General features: G+C 45.7%; 1 protein-coding gene across 1 annotated transcript in view; it reads left to right on the top strand.

Annotated features, from left to right (window-relative positions):
* Positions 1-25,801, top strand: part of LOC137377787 (sodium- and chloride-dependent neutral and basic amino acid transporter B(0+)-like) — a 139,926-nt gene that overhangs the window by 29,419 nt on the left and 84,706 nt on the right. The window contains exon 3 of the mRNA XM_068047846.1: positions 20,621-20,752. Coding sequence (XP_067903947.1) covers positions 20,621-20,752 — 132 coding nt within the window. The remainder of the gene's footprint in view (positions 1-20,620; positions 20,753-25,801) is intronic.

The following is a 25,801-nucleotide window of genomic DNA, read 5'->3' as shown; positions in this document are numbered from 1 at the left end:
AGACGGGCAAGGTTGAACAACCTGCCCCCTGATCTTGTGTGGAGGAAAATTCCTTCTTCAGAGGATTTGAACGCATGTGAAAGCAGCAGGGAGAAGAAAATCCCAAAAAGTGTGGGTGCGAGAACACAGCCCTGTTTCACACCACTCAGGATAGGAAAGGGCTCTGATGAGGAGCCACCATGTTGAATTGTGCCTTTCATATTGTCATGGAATGAGGTGATGATACTTAGTAGCTTTGGTGGACATCCGATCTTTTCTAGTAGTCTGAAGAGACCACGTCTGCTGACGAGGTCAAAGGCTTTGGTGAGATCAATGAAAGCAATGTAGAGGGGCATCTGTTGTTCACGGCATTTCTCCTGTATCTGACGAAGGGAGAACAGCATGTCAATAGTCGATCTCTCTGCACGAAAGCCACACTGTGCCTCAGGGTAGACGCGCTCGGCCAGCTTCTGGAGCCTGTTCAGAGCGACTCGAGCAAAGACTTTCCCCACTATGCTGAGCAGGGAGATTCCACGGTAGTTGTTGCAGTCACCGCGGTCACCTTTGTTTTTATAGAGGGTGATGATGTTGGCATCGCGCATGTCCTGGGGTACTGCTCCCTCGTCCCAGCACAGGCATAGCAGTTCATGTAGTGCTGAGAGTATAGCAGGCTTGGCACTCTTGATTATTTCAGGGGTAATGCTGTCCTTCCCAGGGGCTTTTCCGCTGGCTAGGGAATCAATGGCATCACTGAGTTCCGATTTGGTTGGCTGTATGTCCAGCTCATCCATGACTGGTAGAGGCTGGGCTGCATTGAGGGCAGTCTCAGTGACAGCATTCTCCCTGGAGTACAGTTCTAGGTAGTGCTCAACCCAGCGGTCCATCTGTTTGCGTTGGTCAGTGATTATATCCCCCGATTTAGATTTGAGGGGGGTGATCTTCTTGATGGTTGGCCCAAGAGCTCTCTTCATGCCATCATACATTCCTCTGATGTTTCCGGTGTCTGAGGCCAGCTGAATATGGCTGCATAGGTGTTGCCAGTAGTCGTTTGCGCAACGCCTAGCTGTTCTTTGTGCAGTACTTCTGGCTGCTTTAAGTGCTGCGGATGTTAAATCGCTGGGGGCTTTCTTGTAGTTCAAAAGTGCAATGCGCTTAGCGGCTATGACAGGTTCCAGCTCTTCATTATGAGATTGAAACCAGTCTGCATTTCTCTTCGCACTTTTGCCGTAGGTGGTCAAAGCTGACTCATAGATGGCGTCTCTGATGTGGGCCCACTTGGTCTCAGCATCCCCTGAGTCTGTGCCAACCAACAACCAACAACCACCCATTTATACTAATCCTACATTAATCCCATATTCCCTACCACATCCCCACCATTCTCCTACCACCTACCTACACTAGGGGCAATTTTTTCCAATGGCCAATTTACCTATCAACCTGCAAGTCTTTGGCTGTGGGAGGAAACCGGAGCACCCGACGGAAACCCACGCGGTCACAGGGAGAACTTGCAAACTCCGCACAGTACCTTCTAGAAGGTACTTTGAAGGGATACTGTGGTGCAGTAGTAATGTCACTGAACTAGTAATCCAGAGGCCCAGGCCAATGCACTGGGGGCACAGGTTCAAATCCCACCACGGCAACTGGTGAAATTTAAATTCAATTAATTAATACAAATCTGGAATTGAAAGCTAGTTTCAGTAATGGTGCCATGAAACTACCATCGATTATTGTAATAACCCATTTGGTTCACCAATGTCCTTTCGGGAAGGAAATCTGCCATCCTTACCTGGTCTGGCCTACATGTGATTCCAGACCCAGGCATTGTGGTTGCCCTTTAACTGTCCTCTGAAATGGCCTAGTAAGGCACTTAGTTGTCAAGGGCAATGAGGGAGGGCAACAAATGCTGGCCTTGCCAGTGATGCCCACATCCATGAAATTTTTTGAAAAGTGTTGGAGACTGCTGGGAGTGATGATAACCCGAACGAGTGCAATCCAGAGCATGAAACCAATGGGCAAGGGACTGTACAGGAGGGAGCAGCAAAGAGTAGACATGAGTCGTTGTAGCAGATTTCATAGTCGGGGGGACAGACGGGCATTTCTGTAACAGTCATCGTGAGTCCTGTATGATGTGTTGCCTCCCTGGTGTCAGGGTAAAGGACATCATGGAGAGGGTGCAGGATATTCTGCAGGGCAAGTGAGCCAAAATTTGTGATAGACGTTGGTACTAACACCATAACAAGGGAAGGTATTGAGGTCCTACAGTCAGATTTTCAGGAGGAAGGGAGGAAGTTAAAGAGTAGGACCTCAAAGGTAGTACTCTCTGGATCATTTCCAGTGACTTTTTCTACTCTTGCTACCATGTGGAAAAAAGGGAGGATGCATGTGAAGCATGGTGCAGGAGGGAGAGCTCAGGGTCTTGGGGCATTGGGATCAGTTCTGGGCAACAGATACCTATTCAAAAGAGACAGGTTGTGCCACAACAGGACTGGGACCAACATCCTAACCTTTGCCAGTTCTGATGAAAGGTCACTGATCTGAAATGTTAACTCTCCTTCTCGCTCCACAGATGCTGCCTGTCCTGCTGATTATTTCAGTACTTTCTGTTTTTATTCCTTACGGGGAGGTTCACTAGTGCAGTTGGGGAGGGTTTACCTAAATTGGCAAGGGGATGGGCACCAGCATATAGAAGTAGAAAAGAGGAATAAGGTACATAATGTGAGAGCATTGGACAGTACGAGAGAAGGGAGTTGTTCCATATTAGATAAGAGCAGACTGAGAAGGACTAGGAGGAATGCAAAGGCAGGATTACAATGCTGTATGTAAACACACAAAGTGCAGTGAATAAGGTTGGTGAGCTACAAGCACAGATAGCAGAATGGGCATATGATGTAGTGTCAATAATGGAAATGTGGCTTAAAAATGGTGAGAACTGGTCACAATATACAAGGATATAAAGCATTCAGAAAAGCTAGAGAAGGTAAAAAGGGAGGTGGGTGTCAGTACTGATTGTAGTATTGGAAAGAGGGGATTTCCTTTTGGGGGTAGGGACAGAATCTATTTGATTAGAGTTGAGAAGCAAACAGGGTATGAACATGCTACTTAGGGTACTGGCTTCCAAATAGTAAAAGAAAGATAGAGGAACAAATCTGCAGGGACACCACAGAGATGTGCAAGAACTATAGAGTGGTGATATTGAGGGATTTTAGTTACTCAAATATCGATTGGGATAATGTTAGAGTAAAGGGAAAGGAGTTTCTTTATTTATTTAGCGATACAGCACTGAAACAGGCCCTTTGGCCCACCAAGTCTGTGCTGACCATCAACCACCCATTTATACTAATCCTACATTAATCCCATATCCCTATCACATCCCCATACCTATACTAGGAGCAATTTATAATAGCCAATTTACCTATCAACCTGCAAGTCTTTGGTTGTGGGACGAAACCAGAGCACCCGGCAAAAACCCACACAGACACAGGGAGAACTTGCAAACTCCGCACAGGGAGTATACAGAATTGAACCTGGGTTGCTGGAGCTGTGAGGCTGCAGTGCTAACCACTGTGCCACTGTGCCACATTTCTGAAATGTGTTCAGGAGAACTTGCTTGATCAGTAGGTTCTTGGTCCAACTAGAAAGAGGCATTGCTGGATCTGGCGCTGGGAAATGAGGTGGGCCAAGTGGACCAAGTGTCTGTCGGGGCGCACTTGGGTAAGAGTGATCATTGTTTCATACGTTTTATACCAGAAATGCAGAAAAGCAAGCTACGATATGAGGAACAATGTCTAAATTGAAAAGGGCTAATTTCAATGTGATGAGAAGGGACCTAGCCAGGGTAAAATAGAACAAAGACTGACAATTAAAACTGCAATGGACAATGGGTTATCTTTAAGGAAGAGATGCTTCAGGTACAGGTGAGGTACATTATAATGAAGGCGAAAGATATTCTTGGCCAGTCTCCCATGTTCTGCCCTCCATAAACTGTGTCCGAAGTTGCACCAATTCCTGTTCACCCATCAGCCTGTGTTCACTGACCCACATTAGCTCCTGGATAAACAATAGCTCGATTTTAAATTCCCGTTCTGTTTTCAAATCTATCCAAAGCCTTATCCGTTCCTATCTCAATAATCTTCTCTAGCCTCACAACCCTTTGTGATGAGTTTATTGATGAGGTTACAGAGACGGTTGATGAGGGTCATGTGGTTGAGGTGGTTTATGGACTTCCATAAAGCTTTTGATAAAGTGCCACATTATAGACCTGCCAGCAAATTGAAGCCCATGGAATAAAATGGACAGTGGCCTCATGGATACAAAATCCGCTAAGTGACAGGGAACAGAGGGTAGTGGTGAACGGACTGGAGAAAGGTAAACAACGGGGATCACCTGGGATAGGTGTTAGGACCACTGTTTTTTCTGATATATATCAATGATGTGGACTTGGGTATAAGGGCATAATTTCAAAATATGCAGATGACACAAATATCGTGAACTGTGAAGAGAATAATGATAGACTTCAAAAGGACAGATATAGACTGGTGGAATAGGCAAACACGTTGCAGATGAAATTTAACGCAGAGAAGTGGGAAGTGATACATTTTGATAGACGGAATGAGAAGAAGCAATATAAAATAAAGGGTACAATTCTAAAGTGGGTGCAGGAACAGAGAGACCTGGGGTATATGTGTACAAATCGTTGAAGGTGCCTGGGCAGGTTGAGAAAGTGGGTAAAAAGGCATAAAGGAGCTTGGGCATAAATAGAGGCATTGGCCAGAATTTTATGCCACCCCAACAAGGGGGGTAAAATGGAGTGAGAGACCCTGGGAGGCTTCCCCGACCCACTCCCGCCTCTGCCGCTCTTCACGTAGGGTGGGGGGGGGGGGGGATGGGTTGGTGTGTGATAAAAACGGCCCGTCTGCCACAGACCAAACAAGGACCTTGAGTGGCCACTTAACAGTCACTGTGGGGCCTTCGCCCGCCTCCATGTGGATTTTACGCGTGGCAAGCGAGCGTCCTGGAGTCGGGAGAAGTCACCTCACAAAACCAGGGGGCTTCTTAGCGTCCCGGAGTGGCCCTCATGATCGGGAACCCTGTACCAGATGGAGGGCTGCCCCTGCTACCCCAACCACACCCAAGACCCAACATGCACCCCTTCCCCCCAAATGTCCACCCTTGCATCTCCGGAGCCTGACCGATCACCCCCGGCAAGGAAACCAAATCTTACTTTCCTTCCTGGTTCCCAGGCATCTCATCTTCATGCTGGGCTGCAGTCTCAGCAGTGGCCACCGCTCCTGGTGGCACTGTTGGGACTAAGAGTTGCCAGCCCGCTGATTGGCCGGCAGCTCTATTAGGCGGGACTTCCTCCCTCAAGTGGGTGGAAGTCCTGCCTCAGAGCAATTAAAGTCTGGGGTCCCGTAAAATACAGAATGGATCCCCAGGCGAGACGGAAGCGGGTTCACCACTGACTTTTATTTCGGAGGCCGGCTCCCATCTGCTCATCGTAAAATTCCGGCTATAAAATGCAAAATTAAGGGCGTTATGATGAATCTTTATAAAACACTGTTGGGCCTCAAATGAAGTGTTGTGTCCAATTCTGGGCATCACATTTTAAGAAGGATGTGAAGGTGTTGAGAGGGTGCAGGAAGGATTTACAAGAATGGTTTTGGGGATGAGAGACTTCAGATAGGTGGATAGATTGGAGAAGCTGTGTTGTTCTCCTTGGAGAAGAGAACGTTGAGGGGTGATTGAGTAGAGGTGTTCAAAATCATGAGGCATCTAGACAGAGTACAGAGAGAAACTGTTCCCATTGACAGAAGGGTCGAGAACCAGAGAACACAGATTTAAAGCAAAGGAGCCAAAGGTGACATGAGCAATAACTTTTTTATGCAACGAGTGATCATGATCAGGAATGGTGGTGCAGGCAGATTCAATCATGGTTTCCAAAAGGGAATTAGATAAGCACCTGAAAGGAAACATTTTCAGGGCTATGAGGAAAGGCCAGGGTAGTGGGATTAGCTAAATTGCACTTGCAGAGAGCCAGCATGGGCTCGACATGCCAAATGGCCTCCTTCTGTGCCATAACCATTCTTCAATTCTGTTCTTCTCTGGATTCCTCCACTGTTGCAAAATTATCAGACTGCTTATCTGATATCAAGTACTTGATGAGCTGAAATTTCCTCCAAATAAATATTGAGAAGACTGAAGCCATTGTTTTTGGTCCTGGTCCAAATTCCATTCTCTGGCTACCGATTCCATCCCTCTCCTTGGCAACAGTCTGTGATTAAGCCAGTCTGTTTGCAACCTTGGTGTCACATTTGACCCTGAGATGCACTTCCAACCTCTCTTTGTGTCGTCAGTGAGACCTCCTCTTCTCACCTCCATAACATGGCCAAACCTCACCCCTGTCTCAGCTCATCTGGTGCTGAAATCCTCATTCTTGCCTTTGCTACCTCTGGACTTGACTATTCCGATCTCCCACATTCTACTCTCCATTATCTTGAAGTCATCCAAAACTCTGCTGCCTGTGTCTTAACTTGTGCCAAGTATCACTCCTGCGCTCGCTGACTACATTGGCTCCCAGTCAAGCAATATCTTGATTTAAAATTCTCATCCTTGTTTCAAATCCCTCCATGGCCTCGCCATGGCTATCTCTGTAATCTCCAGCCCCATAACCTTAGAAGGTATCTGCGCTCCTCTAATTCTGGCCTCTTGTCCATCCCTGATTTTAATCGCTCCACCATTGGTGGCCGTGTCTTCAGTTGGCTCAGCCCCAAGCTCTAGAATTCCCTCCCTACACCTTTCTGCCTCTTCACTTCACTTTCCTCCTTGAAAACACGCCTTAAAACCGACCTCTTTGACGAAACGTCCTCTTTGTGGCTTGGTGTGATACATTGTTTTATAATGTTCCTGTAAAGCCCCTTGGGACATTTTATTATGTTCAAGGCACTATATAAATATACATTGTTGTTCTTATATGAAATATTCTACAGTGGTTCTGTTATTGATTGACTGATAGAACCCAAAGTGATTTCGAGAGTGTCATCGACCTGGGAGAATGTTGCCAGTGGGATCCCATAGGGGTCTCTTTGGGCATCTCTTTTGTTTAATATCTTCACAAATGGAACTAGGAGTCGCACACACAGGAACTAAATTTTCAGATTATGCAGATGTGATGAAGGTGGAAAAAGTGAAAAATAAAGTTTGACAGCGCTCAAGGGTATCTAATTCAATGCAAGGAGTATCGCAAATAAAGCAGATGAGCTGAGGGCACAGATAGACAAATGGCAGTATGATATCATAGCTATTACAGAAACATGGCTTAAGTGGGGACAGGAATGGCAGATCAATGTTCTTGGTTACAGGGTTTTCAAACGCAATAGGGAGAGGGATAAGAAAGGAGGGGGAGTGGCAATTTTGGTCAAGGAAACTATTACAGCTGTGAAGTGGGATGATATGTTGGAAGGTTCATCAAATGAAGCCATATGGATTGAGCTAAGGAACAAAAAGTGGGCAATCACATTGCTGGGAGTGTACGATAGACCCGCAAACTGTCAGAGGGAGATAGAAGAGCAGATATGTAGGCAAATCTCTGAGAAGTGCAAGAACAATAGGGCAGTAATAGTATGGGATTTTAACAACCCCAATATTAACTGGAATAGTTTTAGTGTGAAAGGAATTGAGGGAGCAGAATTCTTGAGGTGCATTCAGGAAAACTTTTTTGCCCAGTATGTAGCAAGTCCAACAACAGACGGCACAGTTTTAGACTTAATTTTTGGAGATGAAGATGGGCAGGGGGAAGGGGTGGCAGTGGGAGAGCATTTTGATGATATTGATAATAATTCAGTCAGTTTTAGCATAATTATGGAAAAGGACCGAGGAGTTAGAATTCTCAATTGGGGCAAGGCCAATTTTACCAAACTGAGGAGTATTTCACGAAAATGGACAGGAAACAGCTACCTGAAGGTAAATCAGTGTCAGAACAGTGGGAGGCATTCAAAGGGGAGATCCAAGGGGTTCAGAGTAAACATGTTCCCACAAAGAAAAAGGGTGAGACGGCCAAATCTAGAGCCGCATGGATGTCAAGGAGCTTGCAGAGTAAGATAAGGCAGAAAAGGAAAGCTTATGTCTGACACCGAGAACTCAATACTACAGAAAGCCGAAAGGAGTATAGAAAGTGGAGGGGTGAAATCAAAAAGGAAATTACGAAAGCAAAGAGAGGGCATGAAAGAATATTGGCAAACAAAGTCAAGGTGAACCCAAAGATTTTTTATCAATACATTAAAAGTAAGAGGATAACTAAGGAGAGGGTAGGGCCCATAAATGACCAAAAAGGTAACCTATATGTGGGGCCGGAAGATGTTGGTATGGTTCTTCATGAATACTTTGTATTTGTCTTTACAAAAGAGGGGGTTGTTGCAGATATTGTGTTTAAGGAGGATGAGTGTGAAGTATTGGATGTGATAACCAATGGGAAAGAGGAAGTATTAATGGGTTTAGCATCCTTGAAAGTTGATAAGTTACCTGGGCCAGATGAAATGTATCCTTGGCTGTTAAAGGAAGCAAGAGAAGACATAACAGAAGGTCTGACCATCATTTTCCAGGCCTCATTGGATATAGAACTGGTGCCAGAGGATTGGAGAACTGCTAACGTTGTACCTGTGTTTAAAAAGGGAGCGTGGGATAGACTGAATAATTACAGGCCAGTCAGTCTAACCTCAGTAGTGGGCAAATTATTGGAATCTATTTTGAGAGACAGGAAAAACTGTTACTTAGAAAGGCATTGGTTAATCAAGGATCGTCTGCATGGATTTGTTAAGGGAAGATCTTGTTTGACAATCTTGATGATATTTTTTGAAGTGGTAACAAGGATGTGGGTTGTGCTGTTGATATGGTCTACATGGATTTTAACAAGGCTTTTGACAAGGTCCAACATGGCAGACTGGTTAAAAAAAAAATCCCACGGGATCAAGGGAAATGCAGCGAGGTGGATACAAAATTGGCTCAGTGGCAGAAAACAAAGGGTGTTTTAGCGACTGAAGGGCTGTTTCCAGTGGCATTACATAGGGCTCAGTACTGGGTCCCCTGCTTTTTGTTGTATATATTAATGATTTGGACGTAAATGTAGGGGGCATGATCAAAAGATTTTGCAGATGACACAACGATTGGCCATGTGGTAGATAGCAAGGAAGATAGCTGTAGGCTGCAGGAAGATATTGATGGTCTGGTCAGATGGACAGAAAAGTGACAAAGAAATACACGATAAATGGGAAAATACTGAGAAGTATAGATGAAGTGAGGGACTTTGGAGTGAATATCCACAGATTCATGAAGGTAGCAGGACAAGTCGATAAGGTGGTTAAGAAGACATATGGAATCCTTTCCTTTATTAGCCGAGGTATAGAATATAAGAGCATGGAGGTTATGCTGGAACTGTATAACTCGGTGGTTAGGCCACAAATTGAGTACCTTGTGCAGTTCTGGTCACCTCATTGCAGAAAGGATGTAATTGCACTAGAGAGGGTACAGACAAGATTTATGAGGATGTTGCCAGGACTGGAAAAATGCAGCTATGAGGAAAGATTGGATAGGCTGGAGTTGTTCTCCTTAGAACAGATAAGGCTGAGGGGAGATCTGATTGAAATGTACAAAATTTTGAGGGGCCTGGATAGAGTGGAGGTGAAGGGTCTATTCACCTTCGCAGAGAGGGCAGGGACGAGGGGACATAGATTCAAAGTGATTGGTAGAAAAATTAGAGCCGAGATGAGGAGCAACCTTTTCACCCAGAAGGTGGTGGAGGTCTGGAATTCACTGCCTGAAAGGGTAGTTGTGGCAGAGATGCTCAACTCATTCATAAGGAGTCACGATATGCACCTCAAGTGTCGTAATCTGCGGGGCTACGGACCAAATGCTGGAAGGTGGGATTTGAATAGGTGGATCGTTTTTCAGCCGGCACAGACATGATGGGCAAAGTGGCCTCTTTCTGTGCCTTTAATTTTCTATGACTTCAATGGTGAACACCAAAGATGAACAAGATAAGCTACATTAGGAATTAAATATCCTAGGGAATTGGGCAGACAAGTGGGATATGACATTGAATATGGAGAAATGCAAAGCGTTTAACATGGGGATAAAAATTCCAGGAATGGACTATAACTTAAATGGGAAGAAAATTGTGTGCATAGTAATAAACCTGGCAATAAATTGAAACTATCACAACAATGTTCAATGGCTTTGAATAAAACAAATCAGGTGTTGGGATGTATTAAAAGGTCAATATTGAGGCCAACTAGTGAGATAATTCCATCATTTTATAAATCATTGATTTCACCGCATTTCGTGTACAGTCCTGGTCACCACACTGTGAAAGATATTGCAGCTATTGAAAGGCTACAGAAGGGAGAAACAGGAATGATTGAGGGAATTGGATTATGAAGAACGGTTATGTAAATTGAGGAAGTTCTCGCTGAAAAGGTGAAGATTGAGAGGTGATACGATTGTTGTTTTTAGGATTCTAAAGGGTCCAGGTAATGTAGACCATGACCAGATGTTTCACCTTGTCCAGATCAGTCGATACAGAGGACACAGCCTTCACTTGACAGGGTGTAAATTTTAAACTAACCTGTGGCAGCATGACCTCGATATTAAATCCCCCTGATGGGCAGGAGAGGGTCAGGGTTCATGGAGGGGTGCGGGTGTGGGTGGTGGATGGTGGCAAGTGGTTAGAACATCCAATGGAAACATAGCAGCAAAGTCACTGGACTAATAATCCAGAGGCCTGAACTAATGACTCAGAAACATGAGTTCAAATCCCACTATGGCAGCTGGAGAATTTAAATTTGGTTAATTAAATAAATCTGGAAGATAAAGTTAGTATCAATAATGGTTGCCTCTTAAATGCCTTGTGAAATTGCTTAGGAAGCTTCTCACTGTGTTCAAGAAGGCAGCGAACAACCACCTCCTCAACAGCAATTAGGGATAGGCAATAAATTCTGGCCTTACCAGTGGCTCCCTTATCCTGAGAACGAATGGATTAAAAACATAGTCATAGAGTCATAGAGTCGTACAGCATAGAAACAGGCCCTTCGGCCCACTGCGTCCATGCCGACCATAATACCTATCTATACTAATCCCACCTGCCTGCATTAATTCCATATCCCTCGATGCCTTGCTCATTCAAGTACCTGTCCAGATGCCTCTTAAATGTCGCTACTGTTCCTGCCTCCACCACCTCCTCAGGCAGCTCATTCCAGATACCCACAATTCTTTGTGTGAAAAATTTACCCCTTTGATCCTCTTTGAACCTTCTCCCTCTCACCTTAAATCTGTGCCCTCTGGTTTTAGTCACCCCTACCATGGGAAACAGACTCTGCCTATCTACCCTATCTATGCCTGTCATAATTTTATATACCTCCATCATGTCCCCTCTCAGCCTCCTTCGCTCCAGGGAAAACAGACCCAGCCTATCCAATCTCTCTGTATAACTCAAGCCCGCCAAACCAGACAACATCCTTGTGAATCTTTTCTGCACCCTCTCTAGCTTAATCACATCTTTCCTGTAGTGCGGCGACCAGAACTGCACACAGTACTCCAAATACGGCCTAACCAACATTATATAGAACTGTAACATGACGTCCCAACTCTTGTACTCAATGCCTCGGCCGATGAAGGCAGGCATGCCATACGCCTTCTTCATCACCCTGTCTACCTGTGTTGCCACTTTCAGGGAACTATGTACTTGCACCCCAAGGTCTCTCTGCTCAAGAACACTCCCCAGAGCCCTGCCATTCACTGTATAAGTCCTGCCCTGGTTTAACTTCCCAAAATGCATCACTTCACACTTGTCTGCATTAAATTCCATTTGCCACTCCCTTGTCCACTTTCCCAGTTGATCTATATCCTGTAGTAACCTTAGACAACCTTCTTCACTGTCCACTATACCACCAATTTTGGTGTCATCTGCAAACTTACTAATCATGCCCCTTACATTCACATCCAAGTCATTAATATAAATGACAAACAACAGAGGGCCCAGCACCAATCCCTGCGGCACACCACTGGTCACCGGCCTCCAATCTGAAAAACAACCCTCCACTACCACCCTCTGCCACCTATCACCAAGCCAATTTTGTATCCAATTTGCTAGCTCACCCTGGATCCCATGTGTTCGAATCTTCTGGACCAGCCGACCATGCGGGAACTTGTCAAAGGCCTTGCTAAAGTCCATGTAGACAACGTCCATCGCCCTGCCCTCATCAATCCTCTTGGTCACCTCCTTGAAAAACTCAATCAAATTCGTGAGACATGATTTCCCATGCACAAAGCCATGCTGACTATCCCGAATCAGACCATGCCTTCCCAGATGCATATAAATCCTGCCTCTCAGAATCCCTTACAATAACTTTCCCACCACTGATGTAAGGCTCACCGGCCTGAAGTTCCCTGGCTTATCCCTGCTGCCCTTCTTAAATAAAGGCACAACATTAGTTATCCTCCAGTTTTCCGGTACCTCACCCGTGGCTAACGATGATACAAAAATCTCTGCCAGGGCCCCAGCAATCTCCTCCCTTGCTTCCCATAGCATCCTAGGATACACCTCGTCAGGTCCTGGGGATTTATCCACCTTAATGTGCTTCAATACCTCCAACACCTCCTCCTTTGTAATGTTGATGTACTCCAGGATAACGGTGTGCCCTCCCTTGAACTCGCTAGCTTCCATGACCTTCTCCACGGTAAATACGGACAAAAAATATTCATTTAAGACCTCACCCATTTCCCGTGGCTCCACACATAGATTGCCACACTGATCCTTAAGGGGATCTACTCTCTCCCTAGCTCCCCTTTTACTCTTAATATACTTATAGAATCTTTTAGGATTCTCCTTTATCTTATCTGCCAGGGAAATCTCATGGCTCCTTTTCGCCCTCCTAATTTCCTTCTTAGGTGTAGTTCTACATCCCCTGTACTCCTCGAGGGACTCGCTCAATCCTAGCTGCCTATACCTGACATGTGCCTCCTTCTTTGTCCTGACGAGACCCTCAATATCCCTCGTCAACCAAGGTTCTCCAAACTTGCCAGCTTTGCCCTTTCATCTAAAAGGAACATGCCGGCCTTAAACTCTTCCTATCTCACTTTTAAAAGCCTCCCACTTGCCAGATGTCCCTTTACCTGTAAACAGCCTCTCCCATTCAACTTTTGAGAGTTCTTGTCTGATGCCATCGAAATTAGCCTTCCCCCAATTTAGGACTTCAACCTGAGGACCAGTCCTATCCTTTTCCATAACTATCTTGAAGCTAATAGAGTTATGGTCACTGGTCCCAAAGTGCTCCCCCACTGACACATCAACCACCTGCCCATCCTCATTTCATAAGAGGAGGTCGAGTGTAGCCCCTTCTCTAGTAGGGCCATCCACATACTGCTTCAGAAAACTATCCTGGACACACTTAACAAATTCTTCCCCATCTGCTCCCTTGGCACTAAGGCAGTCCCAGTCAATATTAGGGAAGTTAAAATCACCTACTATTACAACCTGATAGTTCCTACACCTTTCTGTGATTTCCCTACATATATGTACCTCCACTTCCCTCGAACTATTGGGGGGCCGATAGTATAATCCCATCAAAGTGATCACCCCTCTCTTATTTCTAAGTTCTACCCATATGGCCTCGCTGGACATTCCCCCCGGATATCATCTCGAAGTACTGCCGTGATGTCCTCCCTAATCAATAGTGCAACTCCCCCTCCTCTCTTACCTCCACCTCTGTCACGTCAGAAGTATCGGTACCCCGGAATTTTGAGCTGTCAGTCCTGCCCATCCCTCAACCATGTTTCCGTAATAGCTATAATATCACATTCCCATGTACCGATCCATGCTTTGAGTTCATCTGCCTTACCTGTGGGCTTCTTGCATTAAAGTAAATGCAGTTTAGCCTTCCAGACCTTCCACGCTCCCTGTCCTGTCCCTGCCCGGCCTGCCTACTGGACTTGCTTGCTTTAACCTCTACATTTCCCTGAACTATCTCATCTGAGAGACTACTACTTTGGGTCCCACTCCCCTGCAAGACTAGTTTAAACCCTCCCGAGTAGTACTAGCAAACCTCCCCACCAGGATATTGGTCCCCCTCCAGTTTAGATGCAACCCGTCCTTCTTGTACAGGTCACCTCTGCACCAGAAGAGATCCCAATGATCCAAGTAGCTGAAACCCTCCCGCCTACACCAGATCTACAGCCACGCATTCATTTGCCTAAACCTCCTATTCCTACCCTCACTAGCACGTGGCACAGGGAGTAATCCTGAGATTACAACCCTCGACGTCCTGCTTTTTAACCTTCTGCCTAACTCCCTATATTCACTTTGCAGGACCTCATCTCTCTTCCTGCCGATGTCGTTAGTACCAATATGGACTACAACCTCTGGCTGCTCACCCTTCCCTTTCAGAATGTCCTGAGCCGCTCCAAGTCATCCTTGATCCTAGCACCAGGGAGGCAACATACCATCCTGGAGTCTTGTTTGCGGCCACAGAAATGCCTATCTGCACCCCTTACGATAGAATCCCCTATCACGATAGCTCTTCTACCCCTTTTCCTCCACTGCTGTGCAGCAGAGCCCTCCGTGGTGCCACGAATTGACTGTTACTGCTTTCCCCTGGGAGGTCATCCCCCCCAACAGTATCCAAAGCAATATATCTGTTTGAGAGGGGGATGGCCACAGGGGACTCCTGCACTACCTGCCTGCGCCTATTACTCCGTCTGGTGGTCACCCATCTCTTTTCTGCCTGTGCAGCCTTTATCTGCGGTGTGACCACCTCACTAAACGTGCTATCCACAACTTCCTCAGCATCGCGGATCCTACACAGTGAATCCACCCGCAGCTCCAGATCTGTAATGCTGGTAGCCAGTAGCTGCAGATGGATACACTACCTGCACACATGGTCGTCAGGGACACTGGAAGCATCCCTGATTTCCCACATAGCGCAGGAAGATCACATCACAGGGCTGAGCATGAAAATATGAAAACCAAACCTAACCCATCATGCACACTGCCTTTCATTTTTTAGAGTCTCTCTGGACAGGCAGGGCACTTCATGAACATATTTAAATCGGACTCCACTGTAATTGGAAGCACGATTAGAAATACACTACCAAGTTGCCTTGGGAAACTCCCTCAACAGTGAAAGGGAGGCAGGCAGTGCAGGCTCCACATTTTAAGTGTCTTTCTCAGCTCTCCTTGTGGGCCAGGAGGAGCAGGATTGCTACCCCTACCCTTCAAGGAAGCCTTCAGCCTTCACTCTCCCGATCACAGCCTCCCTCCTCCCAATCGGAGATGTCCTCCCATAGTCCATAGTCTCACTCCCCCGGCAATAGGGCAGGAATAATGGGAATTTGGACTCATGACCTCATCCTTTCATTACTGTTGAGTTTTATTTTGAACCCTGTTAAAGGAACATGTGCAGGAAGGCTGGTTTGGATTTCCACTGGGAATTTCATTGGGGACGAAACAGGTGGAAAACTGATGAGAATAGATCACACTCTGAAATCAGCTCAAGGGAAAAGGTCCAACACAGACATTGTGGCTTCGTCTAAAAATAGCAAGGAAATTCAGGACGATGAGAGATCCTCCATTTCCTGGTGAAAAATCAATGCCAGATGTTTGCACTTGGAGCACGGACTGTATTTTTACCTCCAGCACTGATCCCATGATGAATTCCCTGTAAACTACTTGTCTGTGCTGAAATAGAGCATTGATTTGTGTCAGGTTTCATTTGAGACTCTCAAGTGAAAGGAACTGGGGTCTTGGGGGTAATGCAATAGGATAGGAACCCGAATGTTCATTGTGGCTGTTTAGTTTTACAATCTGATGCTGAATAAACTTACAATCTGCAGTCTACTGTTCTGTCAATGAAAATACTAAATTCCTGTGTTAACATGAAATGAATTGTTCTGTTGGTTAACAGAGTCAGAGGGCTGAATTTTTACCACAGAGGGGGGAAATAAGAGTCACGTTTGTTTTCGGGTCAGAAACTTGCCTCCAGTGGGAAACTGATTAAAGTTAAGATCTGTGCATGGGGACTCCTTAATTGGTATGGAGACAGATTTCCTGTCCACTGAGAGTCAGTGGGGACAGGAATGGAGGTGGGTCATTTGAAATGTGGGATTCATTTCAAGATTCACAGGAGCTATCACCAAGGCCGCTGGTTATCCTGAGGGAGAGATCTGTGGTTTGTGCCAAAGTCTTCCACTGCACCAGAGGGAAGAGAGATGTCACAGGGGAGGCAGAGTCCTGGCACCCTGGGCAGGGCTGCCCCTCACTTCATCGATGCCAACATGGATCCAATGCTGGAGGGTGTGAGGGAGGGGATGGAAAGCCTTTTCCCAGAGGGTGGCAGGAGGAGGCCAACTCCTGGTGCAGCAGGGGCTCCTCTCTGTTTAGCATCTTCTCCCTCCGCCTTCAATCCTCCTCCTCTCTCTCTCCTGCTCCTGGCCCGATGAGCTGTCTCCTTCCAGGACCTCATCAACCTCAAGGGCCACCTCTCTCTGGAGTGCTGTATAATGGAGAGTGCAACAAACCAACAGAATGACTGTGACCCTTGCAGGTGTGCATTGGAGGGCACCACCCAACTGGTCCAGGCACCAAAATTGTGTCTTCAGTGATGGGGCACAGATGTCTGTGATCATCTGGCTGGAGAGTCACAGTCTCCTGCGGCACTGGGTCTCAGTCATCTCCAGATAGCTCTGGCTTCAGCGGTGGATCCTGCACTGAGGGGATGGCCTCTGTTGCCTTTCTGCCCATCTTTCCTTTACCATTCCCTCCTGATGCTTGAGGTTCCAACCTTCTTGCAGATATTGTTGCCCCTCATCACCACTGGGCCCAAAATCTGAGAGTCATGCTCCCATTGTCAGCTGCAGCTTTCCTTTGAGACAGGTGGCTGTCCTATAACCCGCCTGTTCTTCTGCCCCTGCAATGCCTGGAGGTGACGACCCCATTCATTCAGAATGCCCACTTGCCTCGCCACTTGTGCAGCACCAAAGGCATCTCCTTACCAAATTCTGACTCCCTCCTTGCCCTGCTGACCCTCTTATAGGGCAGGACAAGAATCTTATAGGGCCAGGTTGATGCCCTTGGCTGGCTCCCCACTCTGTACCCACCTCCATTCAGCTGATCAGAAACTGAGCTCCTGAAACCCGTACGTCCCTTCAAGTACTCCACCCTCCCCCTCCAACAGCTTTCAGTGAGCTTTTTAACTACTTTACTTGGCCTCAATAGGGAAGAGAACAGGATTCTTGTCCTGCCCTCCCACCACCCTGGTGAACATTGCCAGCACTCGGAACAGCGTCCTTTAACTGACATGCTGGCCGGCACTGGTATTTTCAGGGCACCCGCCTCCAATCCCGTCATTGGGGAGCCCTGAAAAATCAGCTCTCTGTAGAGCAATTCAATCAGTCCCATTCCCCAGCTCCATCCCCATAGCCCTGAAAGTTTATGTCCCTCAAGTGCCCATCCAATTTCATTTTAAAATCATTGGTTGTCTCTGCTTTCACCACCCTTGTAAGCAACAAGTTCCAGGTCATTACAGCTCACTGAGTAAACCTCTCTTCCTCACATTCCTCCCTGCATCTCTTGCCTAAAACCTGAAATCTCTGCTCCCTAGTCTTTGCAACATTAGCTCATGGGAACAACTTTGCTTTGTCTACCTTATCTAAAACTACCATAATCTTGCACACCTCTATCAGATCTCTACTCAATCAACCTTACTCCAAGGACAACATCACAGCTTCTCCAACCTAACCTTGTAGCTAAATTCCCTCATCCCTGGAACCATTCTGGTAAATCTCCCTCGCACCACCTCATGGACCTTCTTAACTTCCGAAAGTGTGGGAACCAGAATTGGATGCAATACTCTCGTTGTGGCCGAATCAGAGCTTTATAAATGTTTAGCATAACTTCCTTGCTTTTGTACTCAATGCCTCTATTTGTGAAGCCCAAGATCCCATTGCTTTGCTACCGACACTCTATGTCCTGCCACCTTCAAAGCTCGATGCACATGAACAGCAGCTCCCTCTGTCCTGCACGCACTTTAGAACTGTACCATTTAAGTATATAATGCCTCACCCTATCCCTTCTGCCAAAATGCAACACCTCATACTTCTCTGTATGAAATTGCATCTGCCACTTATCTGCCCATTCTGCTGCCCTCTCTATGTCCTGTTGCAGTTGGTTAGCATCATCCTCACTGTCTACCACATCTCCAAGTTTGGTTTCATTGGCAAATTTTGAAATTTCACTCTGTATTGCAATATTCAAATCATTTATGCATCGCAAAAAAAGCAGTGGTCCCAGCACTGACCCTTGGGGAACACCACTGTCTACCATCCTCCAGTCTGAAAAACAACCATTTACCACACTGGCTATTTCCTGCCCTTAAGCCAATTTTTTAATCCAAGTTGACACTAACTCTTTTATTTCATGAGCCTCAGTTTTATTAACCAGCCTTTTATGTGGCATTTCAAGCATTTGTTAAAATCATATCGACAACATCCACTGCATTCCCTTCATCAATCTTCTCTGTGACTTAGTCAAAAAGATTAATTAAATTAGTCAAACACAATCTGCCTTTTACAAATCCGTGCTGGCTCTCCCTATGAACTCAAACCTCTCCAAGTGCCTGTTATTTTTTTCCCTGATTATTGTTTCTAAAACCTTCCCCACCACTGATATTAAACTGATTAACCTGTCATTATTAGGATTATCCTGACACCCTTTCTTGAATAAGGGTGCCACGTTTGCCACTCTCCAATCCTCTGGTGCCTCCCCTGTATCTAGGGAAGATTGGAAGATTATGACAAGCTCTTCCGTTATCTCCACTCCCACTTCCTTTAGCAACCTGAGATGTAAACCATGCAAAGCAGGTGATTTATCCACTCTAAGCATTGCCAACCTTTCCACTACATCCTTCTGATTAAGTTTTACCCCATCTATTACCTCTACCATCTCCACTTCTACCACTACGTTGTCAGCATCCTCTACCTTAGTAAACACAGGTACAAAGTACTCATCAAGTATTCTCGCCTTGTCCAGTGCCTGTAAGCATATATCACCCTCTCTTTCTCTAATAGAACTCACCCTGACTCTTATTACCCAATACATACCATTTACATGCAGATAGAAGATTTTTGGGTTCCTTTGATGTTAACTACTATTTGATTCTCATATTCTCTCTGTCAGACGTATTTCCTCTTCACTTCCCCTCTTAACTGATTGTATTTAGTCTGGTTCTCGCTTGAAGAATTCATCTGATATGCATCATACACCCTCGTATTTTTGTTTCAGCATCTTCTCTATCATGTTTTGGGTCAAAATCCTGGAACTCCCTTCCCAACAGCACTGTTGGTATACTCAGACCCCAAGGACGGCAGCAGTTGATGAAAGGAGGTCGCCACCACCTTCTCAAGGTCAATTAGGGATGTACAACAAATGCTAGCCTTGCCAGCGATGCCCACATACCATGAAAGAATTTGAAAAACTATCTTTGAGGTCCTACTTTTTAACTTCCTCCCTAACTCTTGAAAATCTGACTGTAGGATGTCAATACCTGCCCTCTTTATGTTGTTGGTACTGACATGTACCACAACCTCTGGATCACTCCCTTCCTCCTGCAAAATATTCTGCACCCTCTCCATGATGTCCTTTACCCTGGCACCAAGAAGGCCACACACCATACAGGATTTATGATGACAGTTATGGAAATGCCATTCTGACCCAGTAACTATGGAATCTCCTATAACAACTGCATTTCTACTCTGCTATTCCTGCCCATGCAGTCCCTTGCCCATTAATGGTCTGGATTGCATTCTGTCAAGGTGTTGTCACTCCCAGCAGTCTCTGATACTGAGTACTGGTTTGAGAGTAACACACAGCCTGAAGACTCCTGTACTTTCTGCCTCTTCCTACTCTTCTGTGTGGACACCCATTTGTTATCCTGAACTCTCGCTGCCTGTGGGGTGACCACCTTCTGGAACATAGGATCCAAGAACCTCTCCAGCTCCATGATGCTCTGCAGTGACTCCAGCTGTCCCTCCAGCTTGGAAATCCTGAGCTTGAGCTCAATCACTTCCAATACACGTGGGTCCCCCAAGGCACATGAAGTGCCCTGAAGTTCCCATATAACTGGAATAGCAAGGAACAGGTCTCAGCTCAGATCCATGATCTAGGGAAAACATCTCTATTCCCTCTTTTAGAATGGAGATACTACCTTGTATAGACTACAACTTTTATCTCGACCTGCTCTGTGTGAATACTCAATACTAATTCCCTTATTATACTTACCCTGATTGAAATTTGTAAAATTAGTTTAACTGGTTTTGTTATAAATTAATTACAGTTCTTTAAAGTTTCCTAGTCTGAGTTTAAAGCACTGCCCTATTTTAAAAACATAATACTCACCAATCAATCACCTACCAGTTGCCCTCTGATGCCACTCCTTGCTTTTTTGGAAGTACGCTGATCGAGTCTGTCCTGTTCTCCTGCTCTCACCATCTTCTACTCTCCGCTGCTGCTGGTGGTGTCTCTGATGAGGTCCATTCCAAAACTGCATGAATAAACTTAACATCCATACGATTTATTTCAGCTTTCCTTTACTCTGTTTTCCAGGTGCATTTCTTATTCCCTACACGGTCATGCTGGCACTCGTTGGGATGCCAATGTTTTTCTTGGAATCTTCCTTTGGGCAGTTTGCCAGCCTCGGACCCATTGCAGTGTGGAAAGCCGTGCCAATGTTACAAGGTAAATGTTTATTGAGCAACAGAAACTCGGCAACAGTTTAAATGATTTAATAGAGTTTAATTCGTATTGATATACTGGTTACATTTTCCTCATCCGATGGTGCTTTCGGCCATCCTTGCTGAAATACTGCTCATAATCTGATCAGTCGTAGCCTTTGCAGAGACAGATACAGACAGACAATGAAAAGCCAGACTCAGTGAAATTTATTTTTCCCTCATTCCAAATTTAGTCAGATATTAGTCCCTCTCTCAATACAAGAGGTGCCCTTCGAAAGAATCCCTGTGGACTTAGTGGGACTGCTGGAGCGGTCAGCATGAGGACACTGGTATATTTTGATTCGTGTTGACTTTGCCATGCGATATCCAGAGGTGATTCCACTCAGGAAATGGCAAAGTGAATAAGTGAAGAGGTTCTTCAGGATGGGAATCCCAAAGGAGATCTTAACAGACCAGATATTCGCTTTGTGTCCAAACTAATTAAAACCTTTGTACCCTACTCCACATTTAGAAGGTAAGGAAATTCATGTATCATCGTCAATCTGATAGCCTTGCAGAGAAGTTCAGGAGAACTCACAAGAGTATGGTGAAATTTATTGTGTTTAAGGATGAGAAAACTGGAATAGCCTCCTGCCATATCTCATGTTTGCAGTTAGTGAGGTCCCTCGTCTCAACAGGGGTGTTTGGGATGCAATATTGGAACAGCAGCACAGTGGTAGCTTTACTAGATTGGTAATTCAGAGACACCAGTTCATATTCCACCATGGCAGCTGGTGGAATTTAAATTCAATCAATCAATAAATCTGGATAAACAATAATAGGCACCATTTTAAGAGGCCTCTGCTGATCTTGGCAGCGAGCTCAAAAAATGGCAGCCCGCATGCCATAGAGCAACTGTGATCTCATGTGTCGCATCTCATTTAAATAGTTGGGACGACCGACCTCCCCCAATCACATGGAGGGTCAGCTGGCCATCCCCGGCAATGGTATCAGCTGCCTTTGCTGGTCAATTTGAGTTTTTAAAGAAACGCCCCCCAAACGTTATGAAATAAATTTCTAATGCCCCTTTCCCAGCCCCCAATTACAATTATCTTATATATTTGCCCTTCCCCCCACCCAAAATACTAACCTTTCATACCTGACTGTCCCCCCGCAGACTGCCCAAAGTTTGAAGTTCACCCCTTCCCACCATCCACCACACCAATGACATTTATTTGACCCCGTCCCTCCACCCCTCGCACTGAAAACCTTCACTCCTCCCCCCTCCCCACCAGTGTCACACTGCCTTTCCCCGAACGGGGAACTGAAGGCGTGGGAGTGCGGACTGCTGTGCCGAAGATTGCAGCAGGCCCTAAAGATTGCAGGTAAGTCCATTTAAATTTATGCATGTAATTAATTAAAATAGTGAAATCCAGGCCTGGTCACCCAGTGCAGGCGGGCTGCCACAGAGCCTCACCACCACAAGGATCGGGCTGGGCCTTCTTGACATTGGGCTCCGTGGCAGACCACTGCCAGTCCTATCTTTTGGCCCCTTCCCGCCACTGAGCCAGACATCAAGTGCTTGGTAAAATCCAGCCCAGTGTCACTAATGGTGACCATAAAACTGCTGATTATCATAAAAACCCATCTGGTTCACTAATGCCCTTTTAGTGAAGGAGAGACAAAAGCAGCATCACAGAAGGCAGTTGAACCAGGGGCTGGGAAAGATCCAGCCAAAACAAGGAAGGAGTCCTGCTGCAAATGCTACATTTCAACTTGATGCAGCACAAAACTGAAAGTGACCCCGTCACCTCCAATCAGAAATCTTAATCAGAAATCTACAACATCTCAACAAGTCAAGACTAAAACAATCCAGTCCTGTATCTTTAAAAAAGACTGTTCTACTCAGATGATTCAACAGGTTTACCGACAGCCATGAATACCAACCCTTTACCTTCTATCTTCTCTTGAGAGTGCATGAGAGAGTGAATGCATACATGAGTGGTGTTATGAACATTTTAAGAAATGAATATAGTTCAGTAAATAGTTACTCTTCTCTTCTAAACCAACAAGAAAACCTGTCACTTTCTGTTTATTTGACAACTAAAACACTTAAGCGCTAACTCATCATTTAAAAAAAAACACGATTGCAGTCAGTTGGGAGGTGACCAGTGGGAATCACTCACACCCATTACCACCTGGCCATAATGCACCCTTACCCAGTCTGGCCACATATGACTCCAGACCCTCAGCAATGTGATTGGCTCTTAACTGCCCTCTGAAATGGCCGAGCAAGCCATTCAGTTGTATCTAACCAGAAAAGTCAAAGAACTATAAAACCTGATGGACTACCCAGCATCGGCTTAGGCACCAGAAACATCACAGACACACCCTGCCCAGTCAACACTGCAAAGTCCTCCTTACTAGTATCTCAGGTCTTGTGTCAAAATTAGGAGAGCTGTCCCACAGACTAGTCAAGCAACAGCCCAATAGAGTCATACTCACGGTTGCAGCACAGTGGTATAGTCAGGAGGGAGAGGCCCTCAACGTCCTCAACATTGACTGATGATCTCATGAAGTGTCACAGCATCAGGTCACATATGGGCAAGGAAACCTCCTGCTACCTATCACCTATTGCCTTCACTCAGCTGAAGCATCAGTACTCCTCCGTGTTGAACACCACTTGGAAGAAGCATGGAGGGTAGCAAGGGCACAGAATGTAGACTGTGTGGGGGACTTCAATGTGCATCACCAAGAGCAGCTCAGTAGCACCATTATTGACTGAGCTGGCTGAGTCCTGAACAGCATATCTACTGGACTGGACTGGACTGGACATGTGATGAGATAACGAAATAGAGGGATAAACTACTTGACCTCGTCCTCAACAATCGACCTGTCGCAGAAGTCAAATGGGAATCAGGGGTTCTGCACTGGTTCTGCACTGTAAAATCTCCATTGGTTGGAGTTATACCTAGCACAAAGGAAGGTTGTTGGAGGCCAACCATCTCAGTCTCAGGACATCAGTGCAGGAGTCCCTAGGGTAACGCCCTAGGCCTAACCATTTTCTGCTGCTTCAACAATGACCTACGCTCTATCATAAGGTCAAAAGTGGGAATGTTCACTGATGACTGCACACTGTTCAGTATCATTTGCAACTCCTCAATTACTGAAGAAGTCCATGCCTGCATGCAGCAAGGCCTGGACAACATTGAGCTGGGCTCATATGTGGCAAGTAACATTCGGGCCACACAAGTGTCAGCCAGGGACCACCTCCAGCGATAGAAAATCTGACCATCTACAAAATCTAAACATCTCCTTTTGACACTCAATGGCATTACCATTGTTGAATCCCCCACCATGAACATCGTGGGGGTTACCATTGACCAGAAATTTAACTGAGATACTGGAACAGCCATATAAATGCTGTGACTACAATAGCAGCTCAGTGGCTGGGAATTCTGCAGCTCATAACTCACCTTCTGACTCCCCAAAGCCTGTCCACCATCTACAAGCCACAGTGATGAATTACTCTACACTTGCCTGGATGGGTGCAGCTCCAACAACACTCAAGAAGCTCGACACCATATTTTGAAATATGCAGTGAAGATGAGGCAGCAGATTGAGATGGTTGCACCCTTAATGCGGGTTCATTTAGAGAAGGCACAGAAAAACCAGAAATCTCAGCACAATGAAGAAGTTGTGGTCAGGAGGTACCAAACAGGCGACCACTTTATGTCCTTGGCTTCATACCTGAAAACAAACTTTTTGTATGGCAGCTCTGAGCTTGAGGTTATCAAGGCTGTGGGCCTGGTGAACTATGAGATCAGACAGCTTCAGAGAAAAGGGCCTGAGCAGATACACAACATGAACCTCCTGAAGTCAGAGAGAGAGAGAGATAAAAAGAGAGAGATTGCGGCCACAATGGGGGGGGGGGGGGGTGGGGAACGAGAAAGAGAGAGAGTGAGACTCTCACTGTGATGAAGGAACCACTATGGGGGGGGTCTGACCCCAACATATAGGGACTAGTTCACCTCTCTAGTGAATTGACTGATGATCAGTATCGACAGACTCAGGACATGGTACTCCAGGACTACAGTGTTTTCACATCTTGACCAGGGAGGATGAGGATAAGTTACCATGAGCTGGTGACACCACCTGGGGTAATAATACAGGTAAGACCTTGTTCAAACCCAGAAGCCAGATGGATGGAGGTGAGCCAGGAGATTAAAAGGATGTTGAGACTCAGTGTGATTGAAGAATCACATAATGAATGTATTAGTCCCATTGTTTTAGTTCTGAAACCCAATGGAAATTAATGGCTCTGAAATGATTTTCAGAAACTCAATGAGGTATATAAATTTGATGCTTCCCTGATGCCCTGGGCGGATGAGTTTTATAGGAATTTCATCGGAATATAGAAACAGAGGAGGCCATTTAACCCCTCGAGCATGTTCTGCCATTCAATGAGATCAAAACTGATCTGCAACATAACTCCACATACCTGCCTTTCCCCCCATATTCCTTAATGTATTTGGTCAACAAAAATCTATCAATCTTAGATTTAAAATTAACAACTGATCTAGTATCATTTGTAGAAGAGAGTTCCAAACTTCTACCATCCTTTGCATAATTTCCCTAATTTCACTCCTGAAAAGTTTTTTTTTAATTCATTCATGGGATATGGACATCGCTGGCCAGGCCAGCATTTATAGCCCATCCCTAATTGCCCTTGAGAAGGTGGTCTTGAATCGCTGCAATCCATGTGAGGTAGGTACACCCACAGTGTTGTTAGGAAGGGAGTTTCAGGATTTTGACCCAGCGATAGTGAAGGAACGGCGATATAGTGCCAAGTCAGGATGGTGTGTGACTTGGAGGGAACTTGCAGGTGGTGGTGTTCTCATGCATTTGCTGCCCTTGTCCTTCTGGTTGGTAGAGGTCGTGGGTTTGGAAGGTGCTGTCTCAGCAGCCTTGGTGCATTGTTGCAGTGCATCTTGTAAATGGTATGCACTGCTGCCACTGTGCGTTGTTAGTGAAGGGAGTGAATGTTTGTAGATGGGGTGCCAATCAAGCGGGC

The sequence above is a fragment of the Heterodontus francisci genome, chromosome 15 (genome assembly GCF_036365525.1).
Source record: "Heterodontus francisci isolate sHetFra1 chromosome 15, sHetFra1.hap1, whole genome shotgun sequence".
Lineage (NCBI taxonomy): Eukaryota > Metazoa > Chordata > Chondrichthyes > Heterodontiformes > Heterodontidae > Heterodontus > Heterodontus francisci.
The sequence above is the reverse complement of the archived record's forward strand: the minus strand, read 5'-3'. Positions and strand labels throughout refer to the sequence as shown.